General features: G+C 49.6%; 1 protein-coding gene across 1 annotated transcript; it reads right to left on the minus strand.

Moving 5' to 3' along the window:
* Window positions 1–4,405: 4,405 nt before the first annotated feature.
* Window positions 4,406–7,337, minus strand: MAFA (MAF bZIP transcription factor A). The gene is given in 2 exon segments (XM_032763254.2): window positions 4,406–7,029; window positions 7,032–7,337. Coding segments are annotated over 2 exon segments (888 nt in total). The 5' UTR covers window positions 7,278–7,337; the 3' UTR covers window positions 4,406–6,387.
* Between the last annotated feature and the right edge of the window lie 12,780 nt (window positions 7,338–20,117).

Genomic DNA, 20,117 nt, shown 5'->3' on the forward strand with positions numbered 1-20,117 from the left:
TATATAGTCAAGTTGGGTCACTACTGTGCCCTGCGTAGGCATGACCCACCCCGACCTTGTGTCTGGATCAGGCCTCGATTTCCAGAATGTCTTTTCTCCCAAATGAGGCCACATTGCCTTACACAAATCATTTACATTCCCCCTGACACTCCGCTGAGATCAATTCACTTCATGTCCCGCAGTTCCATTCGGATAGTACATTACGGTAAGCTGAGGGCTAATGCCAAATGCCGTTGTCACAGAGAACGCACTACAGCAGGGAGACTGCCACCAATGTCCATCGGACTTGGGGCACAGAAAAGGGAGTGGTCACACTTTAACTCAAAAGGTACAATGGATTCACTGTGTAAGTCAAGATCTCTGCTCAAAGGGCTCGTGATTTTACTCGATGATCTGGGAAGCCTGGCTCGGAGCATGGTCCCAGTTCAGCCCAGAGATGAAGCGCAAGCAAATCCACATTGAATTGTATTTGGTCTTTTATTCTGCTCCTGTGAGCCGTGCACTTGAGCAGGGGTGTGATTGGGGAGTGAAGATAGTCATGTTAACACTAAATCCCATGTAATGGGGCAGGGAGAAATATTCGCCGACAGATTTCAAGCTAAAGAACGGCCAAAAAGCAACTCAACTATTCCTTCTGCCACAGAAGCCGCAGTTCCTGGGCCTATCCGAGCACAAGATATTCTCACCCAATAAGCAACTAGACTAAGTGACTCCTGACCGGTCTACAAACAGCTGAATGACCGGTACTCTACTTAAAAGAGACTGGATTGTAATGGGGAATCCATGGAGTTAATTAATGCATGAATATCATATGCACACACGCACCCACAGTAAAACTGCCATGTGTGAAGTTAACTGATCTCAGTGGAGTGCAAGGGGGTAAGTGCACATGATTCACGGAGGACCATATACACACACACAAAGAAAGCAGATAGATCTAGGGTGACCAGATGTCCCGATTTTATAGGGTCAGTCCTGATATCTGGGGGGTTTTCTTATACAGGTGTCTATTACCGCCGCCCCCCACCCCCCGCCACACACACACAGTCCTGATTTTTCATACTTGAGTCTGGGCACCCTACATAGATCACATTGGGCACAATCCAAACAGAGTTAGATCCACAATGGAGCCAACCTAATTTACACCAGAAGACGATCTAGCCCAGGGATGGGCAATATTACAAAACCCTTCTTCGCGGGTGTGAAAACTTTCCTAGCCTTGGTTTTCAGAGACACACTTTTCAAGTCCTATCTACTCCAATCGGCCTGCTATCTCACAGCTTCATTTTCAGTCGCTCGCCTAAAGAGTTACTGCTTCTGAGCGAATGAGTCTCAAGTCATTATCGTGGGGGAGGGGGAAGCCCCTCTCCTAGAGTGAAAATCCTTTCCCTCACCAACTTTTCCGCTCTCCTTATTTAGTAACACCCACTGGCTTGGGCCAGGGCTGCTGTCTGAAAAACACAGAGGTGGGGGTTAAGGGCAGAAAGATGTAGGGGAATTACAGGGGACTTCTACTGCAGGGGCTTGGGACCCAGCACAGACTAAGTAAACACTGGGAATCTGACAACCCGTAGTCACCGTCTCACAATGAAATGGGGAAATTAAACTAGAATTGAATAAAAACTAAAAAAAGGCTTCAGGGTCATCACCAGGGAAGGGCCCTGAAAGGAAACAAAACAAAACAAAATGAGGCAAAGCAACAAGTGGTGCAATTTACAAGACAAAATTCGATGATCAAAGACGGTATCGGTTCCCTTGCTTTAAAAGAAACGGAGCCAGTTTCCTTCCCAAAAGGCTTCCTCCTTGTTAACACTTGTGGCCGTTCATCAAACCCAAATGACTGACCCCAAGTCCAGTGCAAATTAATCCTACGCAGGCCCTGCCCTGCCCATTTGAGAGAAACCATGCCGTTAACACTGTCCGAATCCCCGTGGGGGGGGGGGGGAACGACACACGACTTCCACAGGGCAAAAAGACCCAAGAAGAAAGAAAACAATTCTGGGATTGACTGACTGACGCGTTTCCCCCCATCTTTGCCAGGGATACTCACATGCTCCACTTGCACAGGCAGGTTTTGCAGGAATCTTGTGTTTTTACTCTCCGAGAGAGCATCTTTCTATACGTTCAGGGCCCAATCCTGCTCCCCCTGAAGTCGGTAGCAAAATTCACCAGGATGTCGGAGCAGAATCAGGATCAGGCCCTTATCTATACAGCATGTGGATCTCTCTCTCTCTGTGGATATTAAACCTCTGGATTTTGAGATTCCGATCTAGTCTGTAGCAGACACACAACACACTCGCTCTCTCTCTCACACACGGCACCTACAAATCCACACAAAAAAAGTGCTTTGAGAAGTCAGGAATCTCGCTAACTGTCCATATCATGCGGCAAAGAATATCTGCCTAAAAAGTAGCTGAACAATTCAGGGACAGAAATTCCCACAATATTTAGGACGGTGGGAGTGGATTGAACTGGAAGGAAAATTCACAAGGGAAGAAATTTAGGCTGAGTATTCAGGGTAGATGCACCCTCGCTTGGGATAGATAAACTAGGCTGGATAAAGCACTAGGGAAAAGAACAATACAGACCTACCCTGTCCTGGCCAAGAGAATCAACTGGATGAGCTAATTGGTCTTTTTTATCTTTAACTTCTGTGACTGATCTATAAAAGGTACCAGGCAGGCAGCTGCACCAGCACCATTGCCACGCTCCCATTCACCCGCCATCCTCAGTCCCAGCATCACATTTAGTGCCATTTTCCACTCCCATTAAATTAAACTGGTGCGATGCTGAACAGATGCCAAGTGTCCATTTCAGCTCCCCTCAAGCAAAAAAACCCTTCCTCCCCCAGGCCAAGGAGACTCTCCATGGGGAACAGCTTTCCAACTCTGCACCCTACCAAAGCCTCCAGCCAGCGATCCGTTTCGCATCTGCAAAGTGCGAGCAGCACAAGGTCTAAAGCAAACCTGCCAGGCTCAGAGAAACTGGGGGAAAATTCAAAATCAGACTCTGAACAAAGAAGGGGGGGTCGGGAAAAGTGTGCCAAAGCAGAAGCTTTCTGGTTTAATTTTTTAAAATATTTGAAACACTCAGATTTTTCCCCCCATTTGTTTAGCACAAAAGAAATAAATCAATTAGTACAGGGGATTTTAATTGGCACCCAAAACATTCCCTCCCCTGAGGATCACCACCACAGGCATGTTTCACAAATTAAATCCACTCTATTTCTGGTTATTTTAAAGTAATTTAAAGCCATTCACTGCTTGTTCTTCTATTTTTACAGTGCAGTTTAAAATATTAGTTTGGGAAGGATTATTTTTGAAATTAAAAATTCTTAAACAATATCCATAAGGGGAAATAAAACCATTTAAAATAAGTCAGTCAATGGACTGATTTGGGTACGAGATAGAGACCGCACTAAACACTACTCAGAGCATTCGTTTGGTTTGGAAATAATTCTTGGTTTAAAAAGAAAGTGATTTTACTGGCAAGTGCAGGAAAAATGCTCCGATTTCTGATCAAATCTTTTATCGTTCTAAATCTCAGCACTCTGAAAATTAAAATGGAGGTCTAAAACATGCACTTAAAAACGTTCAATTTAATAGCCCCTTTAAAAACAGACTTTAAATAAAGCATATCCCATATATGGAATGATTCAGATAAAGTGTTTCTGTTGAAAGTTAAAAGGCAAAAAAAAGTGCAATACCACCACTTAATTCCAAGGAATCTCTCTCAAAATTTACATGTGCAGCATTTAAACAAAAAATAAATCAGGCTAATAAACTGTGATGTTTTAAAATTACTTCAAACCAAATCTTTGGAAATGAAAAAGTACCAGAAAAGCACTAAAATGTTTTCAAAATTCCTCCCCCGCCCCCACAGATGAAAACTTGGGAAGAAAAATTATGAGCCTAAATGTATTTTTTTTTTTTTACTATTAGTATCTTGCGTCTCCAAACACAGCAATTGTCTTTTTAAAGTGCTGTCCTTTAAACTAAACCAGAAAGCTAAACATCGCCCAGAAGAATAAGAAAGTGCATCTTTAAAAATGGACAAAATATAGATGCATTCGTTAAAAAAAAAGTGTCAATTTTTAAGATCTTTCCAAAGATATCAATTTTGGGGGTAAATTTTTTAAACTGGAAAACGAATTTTTAATGTGGGTGTTTACACTGTTTCATCTAGAGCCACCAAAACAATGTTAAAATAATTTCTTAACTATTCATTCAGTCCAAGGATTGCAGTTGCATGTTTCCCTGCCCTTGTATTTAAACTCAAACTCACATTTGGATTAATCCATCACATTTCATTCTGGTACACAAAGCAAAGAAACCAGTGTGCTTTAAAAATTTCCCCCAAACATCTAATCCGAAAGAGACAATCACCAGTGCAAAAATTTCAAACGATGTCCCCTCCCTACAAAAACTAGGAAGGCAAAAAAAGATAGGTATGTCTAAAGAGATTTATTTTTCGTTCGTCTGTAGCAAATGAAAGCTAAAATGAGTTTTTGCATTGATGCCTGAACACAAAGGAAACAATTCAAAGAACAAACAAAACAAAAAAGATATAGGTGTTTTTGAGGTTGCAATAGCCCACAAGGCTCAACAGCAGTTTATATAAAAAAAGACTTAACTGAAGCTCTAGATGAATATAAGTTCTATCTTGATGCAACAGAGTTAAAACCATCAGAAATTGAAACAAACTGGTTATTTAAAATGCTTTGCACAAGCAGCACCTAAAATGCACCAGTTGCCAAAGTTCACACGTGGTTTGTTTTTAAGACTTTTACAGTTTTCCCCAAGATTTCCTTTTTTAAAATAAGCAACTTGTTAAAAACTCCAACTGCTTTTTCTTTAAACTTTCACACAAAGCGTAATTGCAAGATTGCCATTTCTTTTTTAAAATCATCAGGGTTAAAATAATATTGTTTCCCAGGAGTTAATAAATAAATCTGGTGCATAGTGATATAGCAGCCAACTGATTGCAGTCCATATATTACTATATTGCCTTTCAGGTCATCTTAGAATGTTAACTTTTTTCCAATATTTTTAACAGCATAGATAGTTTTAAATCTCTATAAAACAACAGTATTATTTAATCCAATTGATTCCTGTATATAGTGCATTCGGCTTTTTCAACATAATTAAATTAATTAATTCTTATATTATTTGCATGCTATTACATACAAACTTTCATTAAGACTTGTGATTTTTTAAGCTTTTTTTTTTCTTAAATCACCAAGCAAAATATAGGCTCAGAAAAAAAAAAGGGCAAAAAATTAACTAAATTCTACATATGTACAAGTGGACACCTTTAAATAAGTTAAGTCTGGCTCAGGTTTCCTTTTTAAAACAACAAGAATTATTAGTAAGAAAAGGAAGGAGATAAAAAGCAGGTAAACTCAACTCTTTTTTGGAGTCTGAAGTCCCAAGATACATATTCCAGTCCCTTTTGTGAGTGTTTTGCTGCACTGTTCCACTGAGAGAGAAAACATCACTTTGCAAACATTTTAAGACTATTTGTTATTTAAGATGCACCCAAAAAGAGTGCTGCAAACTAAAAACCGACCGTTGGGGAAAAAACAAACAAAAATATTACCAAAAAAAAAAAACTGAATCATGCTTTTTCTTCATCTGTTCTAGTAGAAAAGAAGGGGAGATTATTGAAATACCATACATGTCCTGCATGCAGGATTGCTTAAAAAGTCTTCTAAGAACCACAGCGAAGTTGCACAGTTCCTTGGACGCTGCTTTATTAATTAGTAGGAGTATTGAGAAGAGTATAGAGGAGGATTTCATTATGATGCACTTTTTCTCCCGAAACGATTTTGGTTTGTTACCCAGTTTTCCAGGAGAGAGAAAAAATTCAGAGGTTTGCTCAGTTTTTTTCCCCCTATTGCTTCAAGTCTTGGAAAGTTCAGTTTGTCTTTCTCACCAGCCAAAGCTTTGCCTGGGCTGGACGGGTTTGGTTTTTTTTTTAAAGTTTTCGTGATCACACCGTGTTAAGACTCAGGAGTGAGCGTGTGACTGTCTGGAGGCTGCCTCGCCTCGGCAAGTCCCAGCTCGGGCTCTTTTCCTAGAGAGAGACAGCGGCAGGAGGATGCGCTGGGGGAACTCGCGTGGCTCTCGCAAGGGGCAGGACCCGGGGCTGCGGCAGGAACGCAGCGAGCTCGCAGCGGGGCTGGGGCTTTCGTGGGCAGCCCACGCGGGGAGGGAAGGAGACGCAAGCGGGGGCGGGGGGGACCTTGCCCGGCATGGGGTGCGCGCCTGCTTTGTGAGTTTGTTTGCAGCCCGGAGACACACACAGAAACACGAGTCTATGTACAGCAGCCAGCCCCTCTATGTACACGGCGGGCGAGTCCCGGGGAGCTGGGGAGGGGGTCCCCGTTCACATGAAGAACTCGGCCGAGGCTTTGGGGGCAGCCGGGGGGGGCGGCTCCCGGGGGAAGCCGCGGCCTGCCAGCTTCTCGTACTTCTCTTTGTACAGGTCCCGCTCCTTGGCCAGCCGGGAGACCTCCTGCTTGAGCTGCTCCACCTGGCCCTGCAGCTGGCACTTCTCGTTCTCCAGGATGTGCCGCTGCTGGACCCGCTTGTAGCGGCAGGACTGGGCGTAGCCCCGGTTCTTCAGCGTGCGTCGCTTCTGCTTGAGGCGGATCACCTCCTCCTTGCTGAAGCCCCGCAGCTGGCGGTTCAGCTCCCGCACCGACATGCTGACCAGCTGCTCGTCCGAGAAGCGCTCCTCCAGCCGCAGGTGGTGGTGCGGGTGCGCCGCGTGCGGGTGGTGCGGGTGCGCCGCGTGCGGGTGGTGGTGGTGCGGGTGGTGATGGTGGTGGTGCCCGGCCGGGGCCGCCTCCTCGCCGGGGAAGCCCTGGCCCCGGAAGCCCTCGTAGCCGTGCAGCGGGTGCGGGTTGCCGATCAGCGCCTCCACCGCGTCCTCCGGGGTGAGGTTCAGCGCCTCCGGGTTGAGCGGGTGCTGGTAGCCCGACATCCAGTAGAGATCCTCCAGCGGCGCCTTGCCGGCGCTGCCCGGGTGCGGCGCGGCGCCGGGGCCGCTGCGCCGGGGCTGGGCGCGCAGAAGCTGGGCGAGGAAGGCACCGAGGAGCAGGGGGTGCTGAGCGGGGTGGAGGAGAGCGAGCCCGCGGGCAGGCGGTGGCAGAAGCGCTCGGCCTCGGGCGGCTCCTTCTTCACCTCGAACTTCATCAGGTCGAAGTCGTTGACGTACTCGATGGCCAGCGGGCTGGTGGGCAGCTCGCCGCTCATGGCCAGCTCGGAGGCCATCTCAGTCCATGCACCGGCGGCGCGGGGCTGGCTGCGCCCGCCCAAGGGGCCCGGGGTCACCCCGGCGCAGCCCGCCTGCAAAGCGGGGAGCCGCTCGCCTCCTGCCGGAGCTCGGGGCGGGCCGGGGCAATAAATACAGATAGTTTGTGCCGTTCAGAGACTCAGCGGGGAAAGCTGCACCCGGCGCATGGAGGGAGCCGCAGGCAGAAAGCGACGGACAAGCGCTCGGGGGGCGTCTTCAGAGGAAAGTTGCGCTGCCCGGGAATCCGGCTCGGAGGGGCGAGGGCACCGCTGCTGCGCCTGGTCCCCACACGGTGGGCAACTGCGCTTGCAAAGTGGCTCTTGCACCAGTGCTTTTTAGCGCCCGCCTCTCTCGTCTCGCCTCCGGCTGGGCTTTGCAGACGGCCGGCTGCCAGTTGCAAAGAGCCCCCCGACCTCTGCTCTGCCACCGCCCACGGTTCTGCAGGCAATGGGGCAGCAGCCCTCTTCCCCCCGAGGCTGACTGCTCAGGGCAATGCCCCCCCCCCGGCCAAGACACCACGCTGGGCAATCGCCACTGAGGGGCTCTCTGCCTGTGGCCCCCTTCCCCCGCGCCCCACGCTCAGCTGCAGCAGCTCCACCAACCACTGGCGCCTCTCCCGTTTTGCAAGTAGTGAAGTGCTGAATGGAGCATTCTGCCTTTTATACGGAGTACTGCATGGCCCCGCCTCCCCAGCCGGGGGCAGCCACCTCCCTACCTATAACAGCCAGTGCAATTTGCCTATCCCTATAGCAACCCTGGGGCCAGCTGTCAGTCTCCTGCGGGAACAGCTGTAAGGGGGGGGGCAGGGAAAAGGTCCCTCCAGTGGCCATGCACGGGAATAGCATAAATGGAGCCAGGAATCTACTCTAGTGTAAGCGGCTGCTGGCTGCCCTCTATCCCCTCCTCCCCTCAGTTCTCCCAGCAAATCTAAAGCCCAGGGCTCATTGCACAGGAGATTCTCTGAACAATTAGTTTAGCCTTAAATGCATGCCACAAACCCCAGCATTTTTATTTTACTGTCTGCAAAGATCTAGTTGAATAATGGTCTCCCTTTGAATTCATGGGCCACGGGAAGAAAGAAGTTTGACAGTAAAGACAGAGATTTCTTGGCCCTTCAGGACCAGCTCTGCTCCTTTACCAGGGCAGTAAAACTGAGAAAGGTCAATGCAACTCTTCCCCCACTACCCCCAACAAACCACTCTTCACTCCACTCTCCCCTAACACAAATACACAGGCAGGCAGGCACACCCCAAGTGTGTCCACGCTTGTGATGCTGTTACCCATCATAATTATAATTCAAAATACACCTGCTCCAATACGCAACCACAGTTCTCCCACCGTACCTCTGGGGATGTACAAATGACTCGCAAACCACACACCACAACACAAGTGCACATGGCAGGGCAATGCACCCCCCCTCAACACACACACACACCCCTCTGCATTCCTGGAGCTCTGTACAATAAAAACACAAACTTCAATACACACATTGCATCTAGCTCCATAGGTGTACTGGGAGATATCACATACATCTTAATACCCAGAAATTGCACACATCCAAGACACATTTCACAACACACTAGCTGCCACACCAATTGACACACGCTCCAACACTGTACTTTTTCCCAGTACCCCAAATGGCAGCAAGCAGCCCAGGCATACATATAGGCCCTGCCTTCACAGACACAGACAGCTCCAGCCCACCTGCCTCAAATCCCACAACCAGTATATACAGGCTGACAAACAGCAATAGCCAAAGGCTTCCCCCTCTGAGGGTAGGCAGTTGCCATGTCATGTGTTGGTAGGGGGGTTTGTTAGGGTTATTGTAAGCTGGTTAAAATGCCCTGCCTTTGCTCTCAGCAAATTGTAACTTTCCTACGAGGCCTCAGCCAAGCAAAAGGAAAAACCCTCCCTCAAAAGAGAAGGGAAAAACCCAGAACGTGGCTTATTGATTTCAAATATCTGCAGTGTCAGATTTCGCATGAATTAGTCTAACAACCCAGCCCGCTGCAGGGCTTGTCGTCTCTTCATCAATCCCACATTCCCTGGGCCAGCACCAAACCTGCTCCCTGGGTGCGGCTGGCTGGCACCCCCCCCAAATCCTGTGCCAAAAATCCTCTAGCCACTGGCCAAAATCCCACAGCCCCAGACTTAGCCAGGGGGAAATAACACAGCCACGCAGTTCCCATTCCCCTCACCACTGTCAGCTCACAAAGATAACAGCAGGATTTCCACATGGGGCGATTCACTGTTCGTTTCGCACTGCCGCCCCAGCAAGGTCGGGAGTCATCTCTTTTTGCACACGTCACACAGCTGAGTCAGGCTCAGGGGCCGAACCCCAGCATGAAGGCCCAGAGACCTTGGCCATTGCTGCTCCAGGAAGAGTGCCTGTTCGTTCCATGCATGTGCTCACCCTGCAGGCCAGGCAGAGCAAGCAACGGGGTGGGGTTCTGGTGTCAGAGAGGCCAATCAGGAGTGTACCTTGACTCTGCTCCCAGCAACCATGCTTGGGGAAGGAGCCCTTGACCTACACTGAGGGTTTGGGGCTGGAAGCGTGTCCATGAGAAGATGAACAGAAGCTCCCAGAACTGACCTTACTCTAGAGTTTCTCCACAATTTAGGGGAAGGATACCACCCTGAGGGAGGAAAATTATCCCAGCACAGTGTGTCCCAAGCCAGGTTATAGTCATGGCATGAACACTCAAGATGGCATGATTTAGTTAGGGATTGGTCCTGCTTTGAGCAGAGGGTTGGACTAGATACCTCCTAAGGTCCCTTCCAACCCTAATATTCTGTGATCACTACTGGAAAGTGCAGGGTCCTCTGGACTGTGTATGTAGCTTATCCATTCTCCAGTCATGATCCATGCTGCATAGGTGAGCTTCAGAGCTCACCATGGTGTTCCTTGAACAAAACATATTGAAAACCATAGAGCAAGGGACTGTGGGAGAGGGGGCTGATGGTCCCTTGAGGGCTTTTAATCTTGCAAAGTTGTCCACACTGTGAAAGAGCGGGGTAGTTTCTGCTCTGCCATATACTGCGGTGCACGGAGGAGAACCAAGGGGACAGAATGACTGGCGAGGAGAGAAGAGGAGAACTGGGAGCCAGTAGAACTGGGTACTACATCCAGTTCTGCTGCCCAATGACTGAGAGACCCTGTGAAAGTCACTGCACTGTTGTGCCTCAGTTTCCCCTCCTGTGCAATGGGAAAAATGGGATACGTACCCAGCTTTATAAAGTGCTTTGAGATCTACAGATGGAAGAACACTAAAGTATTAATAGATTAAAGGAATTGAAGATTAAAAGAGATTGAAAAGATGGGGACAGATTAGAGAGGAGACAAATATGAAGGGGCACAAGAGAGGTTTGGAAAACGAAGAATGAGAGAAAAGTGGTGAATTGGGCACGCCTCCTGTTTAGTCTCTCCTGTACAAGAGCACGGGGATGTCCAATGAAACTGAAGACAGAAAATTTAAAATGGCTAAAAGGAAACACTTTCATTCAGTTCATGGGTAACTAGTGGAACTCACTGTACCACGATATCACCAAGGTCAGGAGCTGAGCAGGATTCAAAAAAGGACTGGAGAGTAGTCACCTGAGGTCAGATTAAAAATAAGGGAATGATATCTGCAAGCTTTAGGATATAAACCAGTCACTAACTGATGAGAATAAGGAGGGAAATTCCTTTATCAGGTTAGAACCACAGGGTTAGAAGGGTCCACAAGGGTCACCTAGTCTAACCCCTGCCAAGATGCAGGATTTGTTGTGTCTGAACCGCCCCAGACAACTGGCTCCAGCCTCCTTTTGAAAACCTCCACTGAAGGCACTTCCACGCCCTCCGTAGGCATCTGTTCCACTGTGGCATTTCTAATACATCCCTCTGATACATCTAATGCTGGGCAGTGTCAGAGACAGGATACTGGACTAGGTGAACCAGCCTGGCAATTCCTACTTTCCTAAGGCTTCCCTGGAATATGAAAGCCCAGCAACAGTCAGTCCGATCCGCGCAGAGTCTAACAATGCAGCCACTCCAGTAACCTTGCAAGATCCCAGGCTCAGCAGTATTCCTTTAAAACATTACTCCAGTACCCTACCTTAACGGCCCCAAGATAGCCCAACAGTAGCGCTGCTGCAGGCTGTGCTGTTTAGAAGCGTTCCTGAAGAACACTCAAATGGCTTTTAAAAATAAGGGCTCTCTCTCCTAAGCCCACCAGACGGGCTGGCCTGGATTCAGAGAGGAAGAAGCACCTCCGCCTCATGGCTGTCACTCGCCCCTTGATACGGAGTGAGATATCTGCAAAGCAAAGGCCTGCAGCTCAGACAGGCTCTGCACAGCTCCTGCTGGCTCAGCAAAGGAGGACGCAGCGCTTGGTTGGCTCTGTGAGCCAGAGCTGCGATCCTGCAAGAAGCCTGAGTCCAACCTCAGCTGAGGTGAGGTGCAGGAGGAAGGATCTTTGTTCTCCCTTCTCCTCGGATTCCTGGGATTTGTTCCCAAAAAACCCAACCTCTCCTTCTCTTTAGCAACTGCAATGGCGGGTGGGCGCAGGGATGGGTTTTCTTCAATTAATGCTACAAGCTGCTGTATTATGGGGATGTATTCTACGTTTAACCATAGCAGCTAGGAGCCCCAGTCATGGAGCAGGACCCCATTATGCTAGGTGCTGTACAAAGACAGAACAAAAAGACAGGCCCTAGTTTACAATCGAAGTACAATATCTTCTGGCAGATGGGGTGCAGCAGCGTGCCAGAAAGTCCTGCCTCCTTCCCATTCTCAGGAGCTGCCCAGTCTGTTCCACCCGCACGAATTACAAATCAGAACAGCTCTCAAAAGCCCTTCCAAAGGGACCATCCTAGGGTAGTTCGCCACAACATTGAGCGTGCCCGGCTCCAGTTGAAGCATTATTAATTGGAGCTTTGGAACATTAGCTACAGTATTTGGGCACGTAAAGAGGCAGCAGGAGAAATCAGGATCAAGAGTACCGCATAGGCTATCAATCCATTCACTAAATGGATTAAAAGCTGACTGACTGATAAGTCTCAAAATGTAATTGTATGTGGGTCGTCATCAGGGGCTCTTGGCCCTCTGCTATTCAACAGTTTTTTTAATGACCTGAAAGAAACCACAAAATCATCCCTGATAAAGTTTGCAGATGACACAAATTGAGGGAGAGGTAAATAACGAGCTGCTCAGGTCACTGATGCTTGGTAAGCTGGGCTCAAGCAGACAATATGCACTTTAATCTGGGTAAATGTAAATATATACGTCTAGGAACAAAGAACACAGGCCATGGTTACAGGATGGGGGACTTTATCTTGAGAAGCAGCAACTCTAAAAAAGGATTTGGGGGCCGTGGTGGATAATCTGCTGAACATGAGCTCCCAGTGTGACGCTGTGGCCAACAAAGCTAATGGGATCCTTGGATGTGGAAACAGGAATCTTGAGTAGGTGCAGAGAGGTTATTTTACCTCTTTATTTGGTATTGGAGTGACTGCTGGTGGAATCCTGCGTCCAGTTCTGGTGCCCACAATTGATGGAGGAGATTGATAAATTAGAATGGGTTCAGAGAAGAGCCATGAAAAGGATTCCAGGATTAGAAATCTGCTTTATAGTGATAGACCCAACAAGGAGCTCAATCTATGTACTTTAACCAAGAGAAGATTAAGGGCTGACTTGATCACAGTCTGTAAGTACCTACACAGGGAACAGATATTTGATAATGGGCTCTTCAGTCTAGCAGAGAAAGGGTCTAACACGATCCAACGGCTGGAAGATAAAGTGAGACAAACTGAGACTGGAAATCAGATGTACAATTTTAACAGTCAGGGTAATTAAGCATTGGCACAATGTACCAAGCGTGATGGTGGATTCTTCATCACTGACCATTTTAAAATCCAGAGTGGCTGTTCTTCTAAAAGACCTGCCACAGGAATGACTTGTTGGCAGTTCTCCAGGCTGTGTCACACGGGGGCAGATGAGCTGATCACAATGGTCCCTTCTGGCCTGGTAATCTATGAAGTCCAGGGGAACTGGCAGTGCTCAGCACGGCTGAAAATTCATTCCACAGAAAGTATGCATGCATGTATGTCATGCATCCGACGAAGTGGGTATTCACTCACGAAAGCTCATGTTCCAATACGTCTGTTAGTCTATAAGGTGCCACAGGACTCTGCTGATTCCACAGAAAGTGTCACTTTCATCTAGCACTGAACAAGGAACTTTATTAGAACAAGGAAAACCGTGTCATTCCTTCAGCTGCTCCCACGGCACTTCCCTGTAGTGCTTCTGCCTAGAGCTTATGCCACAGCCCTTCCTGCCTGGCCCTGCTGGGACAAATTTAAAGAAACAGCACATGCATCCTCCCACCCATCATTGTAGCCTCTAAGCCAGGAGTCAGCAACCTTTCAGAAGTGCTGTGCCGAGTCTTCATTTATTCACTCTTATTTAAGGTTTCACATGCCAGTAATACATTTTAACATTTTTAGAAGGTCTCTTTCTATAAGTCTATAATATATAACAAAGCTGTTGGTGTATGTAAAGTAAATAAGGTTTTTAAAACGTGACCAGGACCCAGGCAGTGTGAGCGCCACTGAAAAATCAGCTTGCGTGCCGCCTTTGGCACACGTGCCATAGGTTGCCTACCCCTGCTCTAAGCACTGAACCCAGCAAGTGGATCGGCAAGACTAGAAGCTCCAGTGAAAGTGATCATTGTTACAGGCTGCGTGAAAGGAAAAGAAATACATAAAATAAAGCACAGGTGGCAAAAAAAGGAATTTGATTTTTAAAGTGCCTTCAAGTTTAAATAAGTCTGAGGCCTAAGAAAATGTGTTTTGATTCAAAGGGTATTGGCTAGATATTCATACCCACCCCACATTTTACTGTGCCAGTGACCTATAAGAGCATAGGCCATGCCACAAGTAAATCACTGTTTTCAACTGCCTTGCACCGAAGAGGCAATGCTCTTACAGGATACAAGCAGCTCAGCTGTGTGAGTAAACTGTATTAACCTCCCTAAGACTCTGCTTCCCTTGCAGAGCAGCAATGCATGTTCTGGGACTCTGCAGCAACCCGAGAAGTGATCGCCCCAGAGAATCCCTCCTGGCATTTTCCGGAGCCCAGTGCATCCTGGGTCATGACTTTGGGAGTTCAGTGAGTGCCGGGTGAATACCCAGGCAGTGCAGAGACAACTGGCACATATCTCACCAGCGAGGCTCCATCTCTGGGTTTAAGGAGCTGCTAGTAACTTGAGACATAACAGGATGGACAGGGCCTTCCAGAATGAAGGGTAGAGAGCGTCAGTTTTGCTCTGAGCTGCACCGTCAGTGCAACTTCAGCGGAGCTGGCAATTTCCACTGGCATAATGAGAGTAGCATTTGGGCCCCCAAGTTTGGATCCAAGCTTAGCTCTCTCGCCCAGCCACCTGAAGCAAGCAGCCCTGCAGACCCGCCAGCCACTCACTTTGGCCTGAGTGGATCTGCAGAGGCCTTTGAAAGGAGTCCTGCTGGCCCAACTAACGGGGAGCCAGTCATCTGAAGCAGCCCATGCCCAAGGTCTAATTAGTTCCCAGCTATGCCAGGGGAAGCTTCAGCAAAAACCAATCTCCCCACGTCAATGGTTCCACCCGAAAATCGGAGACTCCTTTCTACACTGCCTGAAGCAGGGCCGCCCAGAGGATTCAGGGGGCCTGGGGCAAAGCGGGGGAGTGGACATAAAAAAGGTGCCACCCGCTGCGGTGCTTGTACCCACCGGGCGGCGCTCTGAGTCTGCGGCAGCGGCAGGTCCTTCACTCACTCTGCATCTTTGGCAGCACTGAAGGACCCGCCGCCAAAGTGCCGTCGAAGACCCGGACTGCCGCCGGGTGAGTGAAAAATAATAAAGGCGCCTCAAGCCAGGGAAGGGATTCTCGGCCAGGGCTCAGGGGGTCCCTGCAGGGCCCGGGGCCTGGGGCAAATTGCCCCACTTGCACACACACCCCCTGGGGCGGCCCTGGCCTGGAGATCCAGACCCCAAGAGATATGTCCATAGCCCCCCTCCATCTCAGAGACTGCCCAGAGTGCTTCATTCCCAGCAAAACCTCTGGTTAGTAAATTAACCCTTCGCGCGCTGCAGTCCGAGGACAAGTGCCAGCTTCAAAGGGGAGAAGGGAGCAAAGGATTGTGGGAAATGTGGGAGAGCGTCACTGCCGAATCGAAGTCAATGGGACTGAAGGGCATTTAGCACTGTGTAGGATTGGCCTTTGACATGGCCGGAGCGGCTGGAGCACTGCCCTCTGGTGACTCTTTGGAGATGTAGCGTTCTGCCAGGATGGACCCTGCTTGGTCTCTGGCAGCCCAAAACCACCTGCGATCCGTGGCACCAGTGCTGCTGCTTTGGTGAAGCTCCTGGAACAGCAGCAGGTAGCCAGGTGCCTGCACCAAAGTCTGTGGAACCCTTCTGCCAGGTGGAGCCGGCAGCAACCAGGGCCAGGTTCAATACCTAGGGGTTCCTTTCCATCAATACAACACAGAACCAGCTCGAGCCCCCACCTGGGAAAATTACACACCACCCCCCGGGCGCCTCTAAGAGGCAATACTTCCCCTCTCACAAGCACAGAGTCTGAGTGTAGAAAGAAAACATTTAATGAAAAGAGGGAAGTCAACTGACATTAATTAGGGAAAATGCCACAGGCAGGATTCCTAAACCTAAAACTGTGAGCAGGACGCCTGCCGCAGAGTGCAGGGGCAGAGCCTTCTGCCTCGTGTTCTTGAGTTCTACAACCAACCGTTCCTTTTCTGTGCCCCCATCTGCTCCCTCACCGCACCCCACTCACAGTGGTTGTCCTGGGTCAGTGAGGTCCCAGGGTTCCAAGGTGCATCTGTGAGAGTTCCCCTCCCAGTGTCCACCCAGGGAAGAAGGCACCTTGCTCTGCTCTCTGAGCAGTTGATCTGCCTGGGCGCCCCGCCAGCCGCAGTTCCTCAATGCCCGGGCACCCCACCAGCCGCAGTTCCTCTCCGCTGGCCACCCCGCCAGCCGCGGTTCCTCAGTGCCCGGGCGCCCCGCCAGCCGCGGTTCCTCAGTGCCTTGCTACGCCACCAGCCGCGGTTCCTCAGTGCCTGGGTGCCCCGCTAGCCGCAGTTCTTCTCCAATGGCCGTCCCACCAGCCGCTCATTCTGCTCGCACCTGCTGCCACCCACCTCTCTGCAGGTCAGTCTCTTGAGAGTCCAGCCAACTCTTCATGACTGTCAGCTCCCAGAGATGCAGGCTGGGCAGAAAGGCTGTCCCACCACAAGTGTTGTCAGCCCTAGTGAGCACTTTACATAGCAAAAGACTCCTAATACAGCCTATTTAGCCCTATCTTTGAACAGTGCGGGAGGAACAGGTTAAACCAAACCAGGGACCCTTACGGAGAGTCCAGATCGCCTAGCTGGGACACCTGTCCCCACCTCTCTTCCCTTCACAGGGGTCTGGCATTCAAGCCCCCAGCTTAGCAAGTCCCTTTCCGCTGAGGGTGACCCCTCAATCGGGACAGGCTCAGCGCAGTTCTGCTCCCCTTTACTCATACAATAAAGATAACAATATTGACAATGTTTCACTCCCCCTGCATTCAATACCACCGTGATTTGTAACCCAGCACCAGAGTGGGTGTGTTCATGTAAATACAGTTTGCTCCTGGAGTCTCTCCCCTCCCCGGCTAGCTACTCTGAAACCTGTCAGGGGAGAGTTCATTCAGACTCTGCTTACACCCACATATTTGCACAGGAACACGGGGCCTTCCCATGCAGAACCCTCATGCACACCAGTCCTATGTACACAAATGAGTGTGCAACAACGATCCAGAATACAAGGAAACCTTCATGAGAAAGAGTTCCTGGGCCAGCAGTAGCTCTTGATCTCCAAGTGTGTTCGGCTCCACCGGGGCACTCGCCAGGTCAGCTCTGTAAGGGTGTGTCTACACTGCACACTAAGCACGGGCTGTAACTCACCTTCGAGCGCAAGCCCCTGTTCCGTCCACACACAAATCAGTCTGACTCTGGTCAGCAAGTGCTAGGACCCTGCTGGGAGGCGGGAGGGAGTGCTGGGTCAGAGCCTGAGTCTGGGTCCAAGCCCTGCCACTTTTCAGGGTGGACACAGGCCAAGCTGCAGCCCCAAGTCAGAAGGGCAGTGTGGTGCAGTATGAACATGATGGCACAGCTGTGAGACCCAGGTCCAGCAACTGTAACCCAGGTTTCTAATGCAGTGTTGGTGCAGACATACCCGCAGGGCTCAGCCCTCGTGAGCTGCTGAAGCAGCTTTCACTGTCCAGCTCTTCGGGACAGCCATCAAGTGTCAGCAATGCAGACTGACCACAATGGTGAGGACTCTGAGGAGACACCCGAGTACCACACTACCAACTCCCCTTAGCAAGGATCGGCTTGGGCCCCAAAGCTCGTCGCCAGGGATCTCCTCCCATGGGGTCCCATCAAATCTCCAGGGTCTTCTGCAGCCCTCCTCACTGCAGCCTCTGAGCATCTCACAAGCATAAATGAATTTATCCTCCCTGGTCCCCTGTGAGGGAGGGAAGGATTTTACAATGAGGCACAGAAAGATGAAGCAACTTGCCCAAGGTCAGAGAGGAAGCCAGTGGCAAGGCCAGGAATCCAACCCAGATCTCTCAAGCCTCAGTCCCAGGCCTTAAACCGAAGACCAGACTTGTTTCTGAGTAAATAGAACAGTAGTAGTGAGTCAGGGTCTCTCTCTCCTTTGCCTAAATCTCTTTTGCTTTGGGCCCTGCACTCATCAGAAGGATGAATTGGAACATTTCAGTCACTTCACACCTGGAGCAATTTGTAGCAAAAACTGGCATTTCTTCCTCATTTAAAGGAGAAAACCAGCCAGTTATTGACGTGCTAAATGCTGTGTATCAGAATTCATCGGGTCATCCATACAGAGGGAGGATCTGAGATGGCTTTTGGGGGTTAGGAACTTAGCACCAGTTTATAGAAATTCACTGATCCTTGTTAGATCTGTGGGTAATTTCTCGTCTCTATCCCCTGTTCTTATTTTTAGTGCTACAAAGCTCTCAGCTGGCTACCTGCTGCTTGTGTCCCTTCCAGCCACAACGCTTCAGGGCGGCCTGTCAACACAACAGTCTGGATGAGTGGACTAAGCACAGGATGGATTAAGCAATAGCTGGGTTCTAATCCTAGCTCCGGCACTGAGTCCCTATCATGGCCTTATTCAAGTCACTCAGCCTTTCTGCCTCAGTTTACCCATCTGGAAGGGGGCTGTTCGAGCACTGAGCTTTCGCTCAGGATGACTGAGTTCGAGGGAAGAGATACCATTCATCAGAAAGTGTCCCAAACTCCACCAGCCCCGAGACCCTAATTCATTTGGGGCATCAGCAGAGCCAGGGATGGGAGAACAGGATGGCAGCTGCTGGGAGAATTGGGCACAGACCCCAAACCTTGCTGCGGTAGCGACAGGCAGTCCTGAGAGTAATGCCCCTTCTAGAGCATCCCAATCTGCTGCCACTTTTCTTTCCACCAGCAACATGATCCGAAGGGCTCGGATCCCTGCTGCGGCTGCAGCGTCACCCATCTCCAGGCGTATCCAGCCAACAGAACAGGTTCCCTTTCCTGGCCATGGAGAACAAGAGGCTGTTGAGACACCGAAGGCAGTCAGAACCAGGAAATGTTTCTAACAGAGGAGAGGAAATGCTAGGACCCCAGCCCTGCTCTGGCATGTGAGTATGGCCACACACCCACGTGCAATCTGCAGCACTTGAGCGTGCACACCCATGTGCGATGGAGACAGCCGCCATCTGGGCCGACGCACTAGGGACTGAGCTGGGGACTTCATAGGGATAAAAGCAGGAGCCTCCAGAGACCAAGCTGTAGAGCCAGGTTCCGTAGTTGAGGGTTTTAACAGACTCACATCCTCTATGGATTCAGTGGCAACACGTAACGCACGCTGGCCAGTGGGTTGCACAACTTCCCTCATGCTTATACAAACCCGGGGGGGGGGTGTGTACATTCCCCACACACACCTACCTCTGCACACCCAAGCATGCACACGATCTGATCATGCGGTTGGCTGGAGAAGGTTCTAGGCAGAGGTTGTACAGAGATTTAGTTTTACTTAGTCTAATAAAGTTCCTCATCTAAAGAAACAGGTCACATATCCTCATGGAACCACAGGGTTATAAGGGACCGCAAGGGTCAGCTAGTCTAACCCCCTGCCAAGATGCAGGATTTGTTGTGTCTAAACTGCCCCAGACAGCTGGCTCCAGCCTCCTTTTGAAAACCTCCAGTGAAGGAGCTTCCACACCCTCCCCTAGGCACCTGTTCCACTTTCCTACTCGTTTACAGTTAGGAAGTTTCTCCTGAGATTTAATCTAAATCTGCTGTGCTGTAGTTTGAACCCATCACCTCTTGTCCTGCCCTCTGTGGCAAAAGGGAACAACTTTTCTCCATTGTTTTTATGGCAGCTGACCAGCCTTTGTACTGGACAGGCAGTTCAGCTGTAGGCAAGTCTACAGCTTGTGACATGAAGGGGTAAATGGTCACCTGGGCCTTTGGGTTGATGAATTTGGGGTCCACGAAGGATTGGTGGATAGCTGACACTTGTGCCCCCGTGTCTCTCCATGCGGTAACGTTCTTTCCATCCACTCTCAAATTTTCCCTTCGCTCCAAGGGTATTTGAGAGGCATCTGGGCCTGGGGATCTTTGCTGTGATGGTGGTGTAATGACTTGCACCCGGGTGGGGTTCTTTGGGCAGTTGGCCTTTATATGTCCCAGTTCATTACACTTAAAGCATCTCCCAGCTGATAGGTCACTGGGTCGAGGTGAGTTACTGGAGACTG

This window comes from Chelonoidis abingdonii, chromosome 2 (genome assembly GCF_003597395.2).
Source record: "Chelonoidis abingdonii isolate Lonesome George chromosome 2, CheloAbing_2.0, whole genome shotgun sequence".
NCBI classification, from domain to species: Eukaryota; Metazoa; Chordata; order Testudines; family Testudinidae; genus Chelonoidis; species Chelonoidis abingdonii.